The sequence below is a fragment of the Lontra canadensis genome, unplaced genomic scaffold, assembly GCF_010015895.1.
Source record: "Lontra canadensis isolate GAN:19392208 unplaced genomic scaffold, GSC_riverotter_1.0 scaffold1, whole genome shotgun sequence".
Lineage (NCBI taxonomy): Eukaryota > Metazoa > Chordata > Mammalia > Carnivora > Mustelidae > Lontra > Lontra canadensis.
Genome location: NW_022630995.1, coordinates 9,673,532 through 9,689,848, shown reverse-complemented (window position 1 = coordinate 9,689,848; position 16,317 = coordinate 9,673,532). Strand labels below are relative to the sequence as shown.

At 38.5% G+C, this 16,317-nt stretch overlaps 1 protein-coding gene and 1 non-coding gene across 2 annotated transcripts in view; both read right to left on the bottom strand.

Moving 5' to 3' along the window:
• ADAMTS3 (ADAM metallopeptidase with thrombospondin type 1 motif 3) overlaps positions 1-16,317 on the bottom strand; it is a 248,705-nt gene that overhangs the window by 59,098 nt on the left and 173,290 nt on the right. Inside the window, exon 5 of the mRNA XM_032842910.1 lies at positions 2,233-2,432. Coding sequence (XP_032698801.1) covers positions 2,233-2,432 — 200 coding nt within the window. The remainder of the gene's footprint in view (positions 1-2,232; positions 2,433-16,317) is intronic.
• On the bottom strand, positions 11,685-11,869 carry LOC116871958. Its single transcript, XR_004383568.1, has one exon. It is a non-coding gene; the product is annotated as a U2 spliceosomal RNA (small nuclear RNA).

Genomic DNA, 16,317 nt, shown 5'->3' with positions numbered 1-16,317 from the left:
GAGCTTCTTAAGTTTTAAGATTTTTTCTACTATAGCTCCATTCTGTGATGCACTATTAACTTTAGAATAATTTCTAGTATTTGAGATGAAGACTTAGGCTATTATCTAACTCTTTTTAATGGACTTAAAAATAAAACAGCCCTTTTGAGTATTATTAAACCTGAAGTGTGGCACTTCGTTTATTCTTTGACACTCTTCAAATCAGAATTACTGACTGGCAAATACACTTTATCCATTTCTACTTTCTTGTCAAAAGACTCTACTTAGAAATCTTTTACATTTTCCACCCTTCAAAAGACAAAAGCAAACAGCAAACAACACAACAAGAGAAAACCAAAGCCCTAAATACCCAGTTTAACTCCCACCTTCATAAATTACAGAATTAAGGAAAATCTTATGGAGCCTTTGATTTTATAAACAGATTTTATAAACATTTCAGACATGAAATCCCTTTGTCGAAGGCCTCAGAGACAACAGGCAGCAGAATGAGAAAGAAAACCCTCGCCTCCCAAGTCCCAGTTTGATACCCTCAACACTCGACAACTTGGATGACTGTTGTCACAGCTGCCTTCTCCGAAGTCCTATAGCATTTACAGAATAGCACCTGTCCCGTAAACCTTAATAATAGCATGACTAAATTATAAGTTCCGTGAGGACAAGGACTGTATCAGATATCTGCTGCCTGATGCCAAGAGCCGTCTGTAGTCCTGAGCACCAGGAAGGAGCCTAGGACGTCTGCAGGGATTGGCCGCCCTCCCTGGTGGGAGGACGCAGCAGCCCAGGGGCACAGTGAATGATGTGAGTGGGAGGGGCATCTCCCTCGGGATTTGGAAGTAAATTCCATGTGGAAAGCTAAAATAGGATTATTTCCTTCTGTGTGTACACACAGCACAGTGACTTGTGTTTACCCATTTATTACCCATTAAACCCTCTCAACATTCCTAGTAAAATCAGTCCTATTAGTTTTCTCTTTGGAAAGATGGAGAGACTGAAGCAGGCTCAGAGAGGAGAAACAGCATGCCCGGAGTTTCTCCACTAGCAAGTCAGACAAAAAATTAATAGTCAGTTGCCAAAGAAATTCATGTAATTCACAAATTATGAGTCTCTACACACGTCTATTGTCAAAGCCAGTAATGGGTAGTTTGCGTGATATTCAGTCTTCATACCAGGAAGTGGTGCCAATGGGCAAAGAAAAATAATTTCTGTACTCCCTTTCCATCTCACAGACACGTGACAGGGATATGCATAATCTTATAAACTGGCATCTCAATAAACAAAAATATATTTAACACATAGGCTTAAATATTAGTATAAATAAAATGATGATTAATAAAATCAAGTCTTCTTCATTATAATTATTTGAAATCTAATCTTAAGCATGGAAAGAAGGTGGTAAGCAATATAGATACCTGAAGAAATTAACTTAAAAATCAAAAGCTGAAAAAAAGAGAATAGGCTGAGGTAATAAATTTGCTAGATCAAAAAAAAGTATTTTATAATTCTAAGAGGTAAAATATATAAAACAGAGTGCACTATCATCTCAATTATCTTTTAGAAGTACGTGGTTTAGATATTTCTCCTCAGTTGATCTCTGCCAGTTCACAGGGGAAAAGAGAATCCCAGTTCTAGGATGCAGACTGTATTTCCCCTGCATATGATCAAGACTCATAAAGGAGAAAGAAAGGAAAAACGCAGTGCTCCACTGGGCCCCAGCCTGACTGCTCTCCGTATGTACATTTCCTTCAATCGTATGATGTTGAAAGACACCACTCTGATTCAAAAACCCTGGCAACAGGCATCCACACAGTTATCAGGCCTAAATCATTCTTCATCATCTCAGGAAACGGAATGATGCTATTTCATCCTTCGTGGTCCGTATCGGGGCAGGTGGATAAAGTCACAAGAGTTTTGATTATCCCCAGAACACAATGAAAATCCTAAGTCCTGCTATAGGTCCATCTTATTACGACATTTTCAACCTATGAATTTTCCCTTGATGACAATGGAGAAATAGCTGATCACCCAAAGAAAATTCTGTTTCATGCTTCCTTCCTTTTTCCATTCTTATCTGTTGAATACGTAGATCAATATTTGAGTATAATGCACTTAGGTGCACATTTGGGGTGTGGGCTCCAGCCGTGGGAGTCCTCCCATAGGCTTGCAGAAGACACGAACACAACAAGAGAAGTGAATTAGAAGATCAAAAAGCCTCAGAGAGGAGGCGCTACTCACAATGTTCATCAGGGTGAGGAGGTAGTTCTGGACGTGCTCTTTGCCGTGGAAGCGGACCACGGAGTCGTCCACCCCCAGCAGCACCTCGATGTTATAATCGTTCTCTCCCGTGTGTCTGCGGTGCCTCGCTGCGTCCTTCAGCTGCTGGTCAATGCTGCTGGAAATAGTACCTACATCGTCAAGGCCTCCCAGATTCGACTCTATTAAGAAACAAAAGGAACTCAGGCATTTCAGCTTCCCCAATCGACCTTCTGACAACTCTTGACAAAAAAAAGAAGCTTCTAGGGGTCCAACATGATATTATATTCCAAAGTCCATATTATTTTCCATAGTCACTGAGATGTTTTTTTTCTGTTTATTCTTCAAATACTGTACACATGCATCTGATCAGACAGACCTCCTCTACATTTAGCAAGGAATAGCAGCGCTAATGGTAACGTAGTATTACTGGACAGAAAGCAGCACCATCAGGCCAGATGGGATGTTCAATGAGTCTGAGAATGTGTACTTTCACCCTCCTATGGCTACATCCTCAGTGCAGAACAAAGAGAGTGGATACAGACAGAAGAGCTACTAAGTAGTTATTAAATAAATGGAGATTATAAATTAAAGAACCATGTGTTGAAAAGTTTACAGTTGTTAAGCTGCTATAATCCTGAGGGGACAGAATTTGTATCACATAAATTTAAATCACTCCTCTTGCCAGTAACCTTAACTTAAAAACCAAATTAGAGCATGGCAACATGAGAGTATCTAGTTGTATAATTAACAGTCATGATACAGGACTTCATTTCTTAGGAGCCTGGTTTTCTAGTGAATGCTGCTAGGGAGCCACTGTAGGTCTCCACACTTGTTCTGGCCATCATCTAGTTAGCACGTCACTGTCATAGCTATACCTGGGAATCCGTGAGACACCAAAGTAAGAAGTCGGTCAGAAAATACATCCAAGGGGAAAATAAAAGAAGAAACAATTTTTTTTCATTTTATACAGTTGAAGGAATTTAATTTTACTTTCCCAATGGACAACACACACATACACACAGACTCACAATACAAATATCCATATCTACCCATCTATTCATCTATCTATCTATTGAGATAGAGAGTGAGAGAAGCATTCTCAGATTCTAATTATCTTGATTATCTGCTTTCATATTTCCATATTTTTGGAAGAAAAATGTTTTTGTGAAATGAAAAATAAAATTTATCACTTGGACGCTAAAATAAAAGATATTATTCAAAACTGCCGGTATAAAACTGAAAGTGGATTCATTTCCATTTCAAATATATGTAAGCTGAAAAGGATTTTATTTTACAAACTGCCTTGATGCCTATAACACCCCCCATATCTAAAAACAAGTTTGACAGAACCCGTTCTGACTCATGCTTTTGTATGGGAGGCTTACTTAATGCTGCCCTGGGGCCCGTAAACCCTTTGAATCGGTGTCTGACATTAACAAATGGGCACTTTCCTCCCCATCTTTGCAGTTTTAACAAAGTTGAAGGGGGGAAAAAGGTGTCTCTTGGCCAGGAAGATTGATGGGCATGCCCTAGACACATGGGATTAGAAGTAGTAGAAGTACAGATCTTACTCACACCCGTTTTGCTATTAAAAAACACACAGAAACCCCAGCAGCCTCCCCTGCAAGGACAGACATAAGCTCTGAATATGACTCCTCGGGTGTGAAAGCTATCCTGTAATTCGCTTTGACCCAAGCCCAAATGCTAGATCTTTAGCTGGGAAATTTCTTCTCATCAGGGGATCACACTGACGCCACAATACATAAATATCCCTTACCGCCATCCACATCAAACAGAAAGTTTTCCTAAAAAGTTGTTTTTAAGAGCTGCAACCCACAATGAGGGCAAGAGACTACACCTGCAGACAGCTTTACCTCATTCAACCTCCAGCCTTTTCACACTCTTGGGAAAGTGAAAGGATGTGATAGCTCATGTACACATAGGAAACTCATACATGAGCTCCCAGTTCTAAAAATGGCTCTTTTTGGCAGAACTGCCAGTGACCGTGTCCAATGCAAATATACTAAGCAATGTCATCATATCATTAAATCTGATGCATGAATGGAGAAGACTGAGTACTTATTTCGGAAAGACAGTTCCATTCAGCTCTAACACACCTTTGGTTTGGCCTTTGAATCCCTCCTTAAATAGGTGGTTTTCTGGTTAAGAGAAGAAAATCTCTCTTTTCATTGCATGAGGAACCTAGAAAGGAAGAAGGAAGCCTTTTTCCTTCAACCATTGCCCTGATTTAATCGAATATACTTCTGTCCTTACAGTGCCCTTTCTATGATTCCTAAAGTGGGCAGTTGTCAAACATTGCAAAGAAAGACAGCGAAGGGATTTCTGGCACTTTTTATCCATATGATTCAGTAGGCATTAAAGACAATTCTTAGGCTGTAAAATACCTTCATTCATAACGGATTTTTCCCAGTATGCCCACCTTGTCATGGGTTTTGTAGTCAGACATACCTGGCTTCAAATCCTGGCAGTGGCCATCATAGCAATGTAATTTTATTTTATAAATCAGAAATTTTACTTTTTTTTAACAGACATAGGAAAAAAAATCTGGAATTAGTGAAGGGACATCTAAACTGCTAATAACTTTAGAAAGAACGAGGATTAACAATATTTCCTGCAGACCATAAAGTAGGTACAAGGAGAAAAGAATATAGAATATTTACTTCAGGTAAATTAAGATGAAATCCAATGAGACAAGCTTGTGTCATAGATTAAAACCCTAATATGAAATTGGAAAGAGTTAGCTAATAGATGGCACTGATCTTCACTTAATGTATAATTTCAGTACCCATACATGTCACAGACCCTGAGAAGGTAAAGAACCACTTGGTACCTCTTTGGATGTTAGAACCACACAGTTGTACTGGGTTTATATTCAGAATGGAGCTGAATTCGTATCATGTAGTCACAAACCATTATGTAGGCTTGAAACACTTACACTCTTTCTAGCTTAAGTAGATCTCATCAGGGTACTAGAAACATGACTTCCCAATAGCTCACACCTTTATAAAGCTTCAAAGTTTAAAAGCTGACACCAGTTCTGACAACATTTAAGATGCCTCTATGTCTAATTCTGTGTTATTTCTGTGCCCCATTTAATATAGGAACAGGAATAATTAAAGGTGAGCATCATGCTAATCATGTCCAAACACCTGTCCACCAGGTCTGTTTACTGCTAAGAGGACTGAAAGAGATCACAGAGAAGGCAATAGGCAAGATCAAGAAGCAAAAGCAGAGTGAAATTTTCCATCTGGAGTAGCAAACCAGAACCGTGGGGGCACTCTGTTGGCATCCGCTTAAGTACACGCATTCAAGGTGACTTGAATGGCTGTAGCTGAGTTGGACAGCAGAGAGTGACTGATGTGATAACAGAATCAGTGGGAAGACTGGGCATCTTATAGATAAATAAATAAACAAGGCCCTACCGTAGGTGCTGTGCACATCATTCCAGAAAAGTGATGCTCAGAATACCTTTCAAGCTTCCCAGAAATATCAAAGGCAATCCGCTTTAGTAATGAGAGTGAGTCTCCTTTTTTCAAACTTTTTTGAAACTGAACCTTTTGAGTTACTGATAAGAATTAATTACCATTTGGAAACATTTTGATTGTACCCATTTTTGTCCCCACTAGCTTCCCAATGGTTGTATATGAGTTTTCAGAAAAAGAGTAATTTTGCTACGAAGCCCATTTTTATTGAAGATCTATTAGGGGCACACTGGTGACCAACTAAGTCACAATAAATATAGTTACTTTTAGTGTTAAAGACAGGATGGTACCTAGTATTAAATAAGAATTTTGAACTGACCAGACAGATAAAGTAGAATACAATGCATTTTGCTGCTTATAAACACTTGGGCTTCAGACATGTTCAGGATGGAGCACCATATGTTTACATTACTTAATCATATTTACAGGAAGTATAAGTATAGATTGATGAAATCACTCCCACCCCAGAAGAAATTCTATAGTCCGAAAAATGATAGGCGACAAAGGCAAAGTTAGAAAAGTACAAGTTTTTATCAAGTTCTGAATCTAATACAAATACATTTGGGGTAGGAAAGCAACCTCAAACGTACTGTGATAGAGACCATGACAGACCCATCTATCCTCTATCCATTCTCTCTTCCCTAAGGAGTAGAATGTTAATTTTTCTTGGGTGGTCATAAACTCAGCTGAAAGTCATTTTGCAGTCTCTCTTGGGACTAAGCACCTCACGTGACTAAGGATAATTCAATGACGTATGAGCAGAAGTATTGCTTGTACTCCAGGGCTTCAATGGGCTGATATGAAAGGCTTCCATCAAGGCTCATCAAAGGAGTGTGATTTCTCTTAGTAGGTTAGACCCTGTGATCCTTTATTCAGTATTCCTTCCTGCTTCCTGGACATGGACATGATGTCAGGAGTTCTATGAGTAACCTTAGAATCAAAACATGTGCTTAGGATGATAGGGGAGCTCTAAAGGAGAGATCTGACCCCCCTGCAGTGCCTAGCACCAGACTTTGTTACACACGGGGGATAGCACTCCCATCATGTTTAGGCCAAGTTTGGGTTTTCTTTTATATGTCACTGAATCTAGCCTTAATAGATAGGACAGTGACAATAATTTTGTTGTATAAATTCCTCATGCTCTCCTGCTTCATTTGGGAATGCAAGTTAATTTTCATGTGGATAAGTGAACGATAAAGTAAGGTTCAGTTTACCAAAATGTCCCAGTTTTCTTCGTGGTACAACAACTTCAGAAAATGAGGAAGGAAATGTTTTACAGTAACCAAAAACATAGGATGAGTCTATATGTATAAATTTAACATTCTTCACGACCAGAATATGGTTGTGAAAATGAGGTGACCGGGATGCCACAAGCTGGATTTTCCGATAGTAGGTGGAGATCCTAAGATCAGAGCTAAAAATAGGCATAAAATTCAACAAATGTCATATGTTAACATCGGAAACAGAGAGGAGTTAAATTGTGTTGACCTGTTAAATCATCCAATAGTGATTTTTCCACTGACATCTTTTTAAAAAAATTTATATTTTTATAATTCCTAAAAAGATACACTAATAACACCTCTATATATGGGGGCATCATGCCATCAAGATATAAAAGATTTCTGTGAAAAACAGCTGAATCCTTCACCAACTGGGAAATTCCGTAATGATAGTTCAAAGAACTATATTCAGGCCAATTCATGATGTCAATTCTGAAGTCTCATTAAGTAACTGTTGCTTTTTTTAAAAAAAGACATTACCATTGAATGAATATTAGTTTCCGTGATTTCTTTTCCCCAAAAGTTCTAATTCTAAAGTACACACTTGCTTTTGTTTTCACTGACTACTTCAAGGGATAGCATACAGCATTTTTTTAAAAGTGGAAAGCGTCTTGCCTTTCAAGTGAAAAAAATAACATTTTTATGATTTGAGTTTATGATCATTAGCTAATAAAACAGAATAGTCACCTCAATGTCCAATACATACAACATTCTGACTTTTCGTGTGAGTCTCTTGTATGTCAGTTAAAATATTTTAAGCTGCGAATAAAACTTTCAAGTATTTTAACCAACTAGGAAATATATTTGTTGGCATTACAACAGGCCCGGAAGCCAGGTAACTCCTGGGGTTATTTGGTTTATTGACAGATCATCAGGCAAGCAGTTTTCTCCATCTTTCATCCTGCCCTTCTTGGTGAATCACTTTGTTCCGGATCAGATTCTTTGATTATTTCAAAATGGCGGCACCAATTCCAGCATCATATCCACATACCACAACTCGTGTCTTCTAGTGCTTGTTTCTTAGGAGTGGGCAAAAATCTTTCCTAGAAGCCCAGTACATTTAACTAAAGGTTTTAGTGGCCAGAACGGAGTCACGGGCTCCTGTGAAAATCATTCACAGAAAAGGAGAACAGAACCCCACCTAGGTCTTAGTCCCATCAGAAAAAGCCCCTGCCACTGAGCCTGGCCTGCCCTGAAGATGAAGTGAGGAGGCCCTGAAACCCCACCCCCCCAAAAAAAGAGAGAGAGAGAGGAAAACTGATGCTGTACAGGCAACCCACACGGCTGTATTTCAGATCCCTCTCTCCCCGCACTCCCTACCACTGATCTTCTACTGGTCTCTTTTACTCTTCGTTTGCATTAATGCAGTTTGTGTTTCATTTCTGTTACTGCAATCTGTTGGCCTAGAGATCACTTCTGCATTCTCTCTCTCTCTTTTTTTTTCCTTTAAGGCTTTTAAATTTATTTATTTGATACAGAGAGAGACAGCGATGAGGAACACAAGTAGGGGGAGTGGAAGAGGGAGAAGCAGGCTTCCCACTGGGCAGAGAGCCTGATGTGGGGCTCAATCCCAGGACCCTGGGGTAGTGACCTGAGCTGAAGGCAGACGCTTAACAACTGAGCCACCCAGGCTCCCCTCACTTCTGCATTCTCTTGCAAGATAGAGTCCTTCATTCCCATGATATGGGACCCATATCATCGTTGCTTGCCCAGCCCATTCTAATTGTTTCTTGAATAAATTACTGAAATGTTCAGGTGTGGGCAGAGTTGTCAGATAAAATACAGTATACTCTGTTATACTCAAATTTCATATAAGCAACACTTTCTATATATAACTATGTCCCAAATATTGCACGAGATGTGCCCAATACTAAAAACTTACTCAAAGAAATTAAAACTTAAAAGCAAATCTTGTATTTTTATCCGCTAAATCTGGCAGTTGTAGGCCTTGGGGGCTCTTTCTCCAGGAGGTCCACGTAGTTACATGGTTTTATGCCCACTCACCCTCCATTTCCTGCTCTACCCCTATACTCAGCTCTGGTAGTAGGCACTGACCCAAGGATGGGTCAGGAATTGACCCATTTCCTTGACTCTAGTGATCAGTGAATGGATGGGTAAGTTGTCTAAGTCATACCAATTAAACAATGACCTTGGATTATTTTATTTACGGTTATTAGGAAAGAGAAATTCCCTCTATTAAGCTTGAAACTGTCAGTATATGACACGGACGCTGCCTGGGACTAGCGTGGGGAGAGCTCCTGATCTATGTTTAATGCAAGAAGAGGAAAGTGAAGATTAGTAATGGGGAGAAAAAATTATGCTCTGATGACAACTTTGAGCCACTGAATTCAACAATTCCTGAAACCTTGGTCTTCTCAGTTTCATGAGTACACAAACTATTGCCGCTTCATTTTCTTACAACTGAATTTTGCTTAAGACGGTTTTATGTTAGTTCCTAACAACTGAAACTAAAAGAGCCCTGATGAATAAACCCATCTATGCCCTTCCTGTGACAGTTATCAATTGTCCTCATCTTCCTTCCCGCTGTTCTTTATTTTTACTTTTTATTTTTTTAAAGACTTTATTTATTTATTTGACACAGAGAGAGATCACAAGTAGGCAGAAAGGCAGGCAGAGAGAGAGGGGGGGAAGCAGGCTCCCCGCCGAGCAGAGAGCCCGATGCGGGGCCCGATCCCAGGACCCTGGGTTCATGACCTGAGCTGAAGGCAGAGGCTTTAACCCACTGAGCCACCCAGGCGCCACCCCACTCTTCTTTAATAAACTATCCTTGGGCTATGTAGTCCTCTGAAAAGGTTGACATGTTCTCTTTAATCTCCCAAATTAATTATTTTATTCTCTTTATCTCATTTGAAATGAAGGGCTTTACTACTAGTGATCTGTTTCTTCATGTGTTTCTTCTGTTGCTTTTATTCAGCTAAAACTATAAACTTAACTTTGAAGGACAGCACAGTTTTTCATTTCCAAATATTATCCCTCTATATAATGAATAGCGTTTTAATTAACATCTCTCCTCTTCTTGACTAAATTATATTCCTTCTTACTCCTGGATTTTGTAGATGACCTTTCCGAAATCCAAGAGTAGAGGAAGGAGTCCCTACATTCGATGTACTATAGCATGTTCTAGTAATCTGACACTGCTAGAAGTTAACGTTTTCTACGTAAGCTCAACTGCATAATGGAGAGAGAGAATTCCATTTCATAGCTGCCAAGTTCAAAGCTCAAATTATGTTCATCTGTTGTCTCCTAGGTGCCACTTTGTTAAAGGTAAAGAGATTTCTTCATTTCAGACTTTCCCAGAAACTCTATTTGAGCACACTAAACTTTTTCCAAAGGGATATGGAGTGATTTAATAAAAACTAAACAAATCATTATAGCCAGATTACAAATATTAACATTTGCCATACATTCTTTCCACTAAATATTTAAAGAACAGGGCATGGACTTGCGCTGTTCTAAGCACTGGGAGGACAGCAACAGACCAGGCGTGGAGCTGGTCCACACTGACCTTGCATTCTAGTGATAAGAGAGATGAAGCAGGGTAAGGAGAACGAAACAGGATGAGGGGAGTAAGACAGACATAGGGAAGGCACAGTTTTAGATAAGGTATTCAGAAGACGGTAGAAACTGGACAGAGATCTTGTAAAGTGATAGAATGAGCCACATGAATATCAATATTATGTTTGTGGGAGGTAAATATACACTTTTAATAAATATATGTAAACTTTTCATTTATATTTATATCATAGATCTTTTAGAATGAGGTTATGTGGTAGAATACCAAGAGAATCCAAATAAATTCAGGCAGACTAAAATGGCCCCCCAAAGTCCCAGGGAACCTGTGAATATAACGGGGTATCAATCCTATAATTATGTTACGTGCACAGCTGATTATAAGATAAAGGTATCATTCAGAGGGGTCTGATCTCATCTCATGAGTCATTAAAAGCACAAAACCTTCCCTGACTGGTTGCAGAAGAGAAGGTCAAAAATGTGCACTATGAAAAGGAAATGTTGTGCCATTATTGGATTTGAAGATGGATGGGACCTGTGCAAGGACCAGAGAGAGGTTTCTAGTTGCTAACAGTGAGCCCTAGCCAACAGCTTGTGGGGAAATGGGGAGCTCACTCCCACAACAACAAGAACCTGAATTCTGCAAACAGCAGGAATGAATTTGGAAGCAGATTCTTTCCTAGAGCCTCCAGACAGGAGTTCAACCTGGTTAAACCTTGATTTTGGCCTCATGATAGCTAAGCATCGAACCCAGTCCACTCACCTTGGACTCTGATCTACCAAACTGTGAGTTAGTAAATGAATTCTTGGTGATTTGTTATTCAACAGTAGAAAACTAATACAAAGAGAACAGAGCTCTAGGCCCAGCTCTGCTGTGCTCTATCGGTAATGATTTGGGAAAGATGCCACTTATCTGGGCCTCAGTTTCCTTATCTATAAAATAAATGGGTGGTGCTAGAGGATCCCTAAAATCTTCTTCCTGCCTAAAGTTCCATAATTAATCACTGGGCCATGATTTTACTGTTTTAGATGATTCAAGTTGCTTTCTTGATCACAAGGGATTGATCATTCTTATAATTAACTTGTTGCTAGATCCTTGGTCAAGGATATGATTCACAATTAAAACATGTCACATGGAAAAATGTGCTACACTGTGAGATGAACTGCACTATGATGTAAATACTGAGTGACAATGTAGAAGTCTAGCAATTTATTACAATAAGACACAATCTTCTCATTTACTGTTTAAACTGGTAAAAAAAGATACTACACCTGATCTTAGCCAAAATGCTGAGAAGTGATTTGTTTACCATTTAAATAAGAGCACAAAGTGATCATAAAGTCTGGAGGCATAGAAAAATGTATATAATGTCATCAAGGACATCTTCAGTTTCTTCCCGGAAAAATAAAGTATTATCTATGTTTCCAGATTTTATAGACAACCTATAAAAGGTTTAGTAAATGTGACATTTAGATTATTTACACATCTACAACACCAACCAGAATTTATTATAAGTGACTAAAAATTCACTTTGATAAGGATTTGGTTTTGCTAAGAACATATGGTAGTTTAGAAACTTGCCTTTTTATTGTTTTGTAATAAAATTTTACTATGCTATCACCAATAAATTTTTACCAAAGTTTCAAAAACATGGAATTAAACGTGCATATTACCCATAAAATGAAAATGCTAAAGTGGTCATCTACATTTTTTTAATCTGAAGTCGTATGCTCATCTGAATAATGCTGATCAAACAGTTTTGACTTATGTTCAGATGAAAGGCTATTTTTTTAAACAAATTGTGATTTATTCATACTCCTCAGCAATAAAAAAGAATAAACAGTGCATGCACAACCAATATACAGAAATCAGTAACATTTCCACACACTAATGGTGAAAACACAGAAAGAGAAATTTAAAAAACAACCCCATTCATAATTGCACCCAAAAGAATAAAATACCTAGGAACAAACTTAACTAAAGATGTGAAAGACCGTACTCTGAAAACTATAAAACATTGATGAAAGAAACTGAAGATACACAAACAAATGTAATAATATTCCACACTCATGGACTGGAAGAATTAAGATTGTTAAAATATTGTTTTAACTTTATTGAATTATAATAATTGAATTATATTGAATATTGTTAAAATGTCTATATTACCCAAAGTATTCTACAGATTCAATGCCATCCCTATCAAAATACCAACAGCGTTTTTCACAGAACTAGACCAAATGGAGGACCCTGAATGACGCAAGCAATCCTGAGAAAGAAGAACAAAGTTGGAGGTATCAGATTTTTAAGATGTACCACTAAGCTGTAGCAGTCAAAACAATATGGTACTGACACAAAAATAGACGCATAGATCAATGGAACTGAATAGAGAGCCCAGAAATAAACCCATACAGACACGGTCAATTAATCTTTGACAAAGGAGGCAAGGATATACAGTGGGGAAAACAGCCCTTTTAATAAACGGTGCCGGGAAAACAGCTCCATGTAGGAGAATGAAACTGGACCACTTTCTAACACCATACACAAAAATAAGCTCAAAATGGATAAAGACCTGAAGGTGAGACCTGAAACCATAAAAATCCTAAAGAGAACACAAGCAGTAATTTCTCTGACATTGACCTTAGCAACATGTTTCTAGATGTTTCCTTAAGGCAAGGGAAACAAAAGCAAAAAGAAACCATAGTGACCACACCAAAATAAAGCTTTTCCTCAGTGAAGGAAACCATCCACAGAATAAGAAGACAACCTACCGAATGGGAGAAGATACTTGCAAATGATATGTCTGAGAAGGGGTTAATATCTAAAACATAGAAAGGTTAATTTTAAAATCCTAACATGTCATCAGTGTATTTAAGCCATAGTAATGACTGCAGATTTAAGATAAATTATGACAGAACAGTATTTGCCATCAAATACTATGATTGGAATAGTGTAATTCCTAACCCCAAAATAATATTATCCAGGTGAAATTTAATAACAAGGTATGTCTTGCATTAAAAAAAAAAAATTGTTGAACCATTCCTAAAATGAATTTCCATTAAAGACACTTATTTGCTAAAATAAAACTATTCTTAATCTTACAAATAAAATCCACCTGAGGGAAAGAAATATTGTTGTTATTTACATTTTACTCATATAAATACATGCCTATAATACATCCTCCCACATAGTCCTGATCATATGGAAGCCAAAAAATTAAGCATGTTTTTATATCTTCTGTTTTTATAAACATACAGAATACAGTTTTAATAGCTGTTTCCATGCACTGTTTTCTAACATTTCTGTCACTTATGCATCGGCTTTGACTGATTTTTTCCCATCCTATTGGGTTGCATTTTCCTGTCCCTTTGCATGCTTGCTAATTTTTTTTAAGATTTTATTTATTATTTATTTGACAGACAGAGATCACAAGCAGGCAGAGAGGCAGGCAGAGAGAGAGGAGGAAGCAGGCTCCCTGCTGAGCAGAGGGCCCCATGCGGGCCTCAATCCCAGGACTCTGCGATCATGACCAGAGCTGAAGGCAGAGGCTTCAACCCACTGAGCCACCCAGGCGCCCCTGCATGCTTGCTAACTTTGACCTGATGATGTCTGACACAGTGCATCTTACCTTGCTGGTTGCTGATGTATTCTTACTCCTGTAAATTTTCTTGAGCTTTATTCTTGGATGCAGTCAAATTACCTGGAAACAGTTTGGTCCTTTCAGGTGTTGCTGAAGATAAATTAGAAAGGACCAGAACAGTGCTCATGTAGAGCTAATTATTCACCACTACTGAGGGAAGACCTTTCTGTGGGCTCCATCCAATGCAGCATGAATCTTGAGACGTTCCAGTCCGTGTAGTTTGAACAAGCACTACTCTCAGCCCCATGCAAGCATGGGCACTGTTACCTCTGATCCCCTCAGGTAGTGGTTCTTTTCCCCCCTTTGCAAAATTTTCTCCCTATAGGTGCTGATTAGGACTTGACTATATACTAGTGGGGAACACATTCAGATCTTCAGAGTTCTACCTCTGCGTAGTTCTCTTGTCACTTACAGTTCTGTGAACTCTGGCTACCTTCATCTCTCAGACGCTCCGCTCAGGTTTCTCCACTCTGAATGTCTGTCAGGCTCAGCCTGGTTGCCCTTCCCTGAGATGCAGGCTAAAAACCCCCAAGCAGCTCACTTCATTTGTTTCTTATCTCTTTAGGGCTCCCTATCCTTCACCACCAGATACCTGGTATTTCGCAAACCACTGTTTCCTATATTTTGTCCATTTCTGGTTGTTTTAAGTCAGGAGGGTACATCAGTCTCTGTTGTTCCATCTTGGGTAAGAGCAGAAGTTTATTTAATTTGGTTTTGCTAAGAACATATGGTAGTTTAGAAACTTGGATTTATAGGCATGTTACTCCGTAACATGACTTAGAATTTTCTACAGCAAGTCAGCTTTCCCTAAATAGCTTTCTGTACACATTTACTTGGATCTGTGGAAGTTAGGCAGTAGTGAAATGTTCAGTGTAAAGACCCTGACAGTACTCTTAATTTAAAAAAAAAAAAATTCATACTTCCATAAGATACTAAATCTCCTTGAATATGTTCTTGTAACATATGATATCATATACAAAAAAGAGACATTTAAGGTTAAGCATCACTTAGAGCTCAAAATATATATATATCCTGTTCATCTCACTCCTAGAACAATCTGAATTTCTTTGTTCATTAAAAGCTGGCTGAGCCAAGAGGTACTGTAAATGTGTTTACAGAAAAAAACGGTGTTCCAAGGGTAGGCCCCTCTCAAAAAAGCTGCTTGTTACTTAACACAAACATGGAGGAAAAAAAAAATTCAAAACCTTAGCAAACACAGGTATCACCGTACAGTCCAAAGAACACAATGTTTGAAATATTCACTGAAAATGTTTTGCACTGAGTTTTGTAAAGAATTATAAACTAGATTTAAAAAAAAAAATCATATGTAGATGAGAGAAAACTGGGGGCGAATGGCAGGAAGTCATGTTTCAGCAGTGAAGGCAAGAAATAAATCCTTCAAATCAGGGTTCACTGTGGGACATTTCCTAAAATCAACAACACGGGCTCCAACGAGCGGGACAAAACTGCTCACTCAAAAAAGAAATCTCATCCACAGGAAAGTGAGACCTTTTTGCATTTTTAGCTCAAGAAATCTAAAAACTGGGGTTACACGCAAACAATGAATCAGGGAACACTTACATCAAAACCCAATGATGTACTGTGTGGTGACTAATATAACACAATTAAAAAAAAAGAAATTAACATTTATACACTCAGCTCACATCGAGGAGTGGCATATTTGATGGGTTAACACAGATGTAGTGAGAACATTTCACCACTGACTGTCATCGAAGTCAATATTTTCTTCAAGTATTGGATGGGAAATCCAGACCAGTCTGTTTCTAAGTGAGGGTGAGCTGATTTCATCTCAACTCATTCAGGAGTTCTGAAGATCTACTAGATGGATGATACAAAAAGAAGCTTCACAAATGGAAATACTAGGATTAAACGCAATTACCGACATTCCTTTTCTGGCTCATTCCCCCTGCACTTGATTTCTTTACTCTCCTCCTCCCTTGCTTGCACCCATCTATTTCCAGACATTTCTTGAGCACATCTGTGGCACGGAATCTTACCTCGCTTCTGAGAATAGAAAGTGGTTAATCCCAGCTCCTGTCACTGAGGTGGTCACAGTGTAATAGGGAAAGATAGATAAATGGATACTTTGAT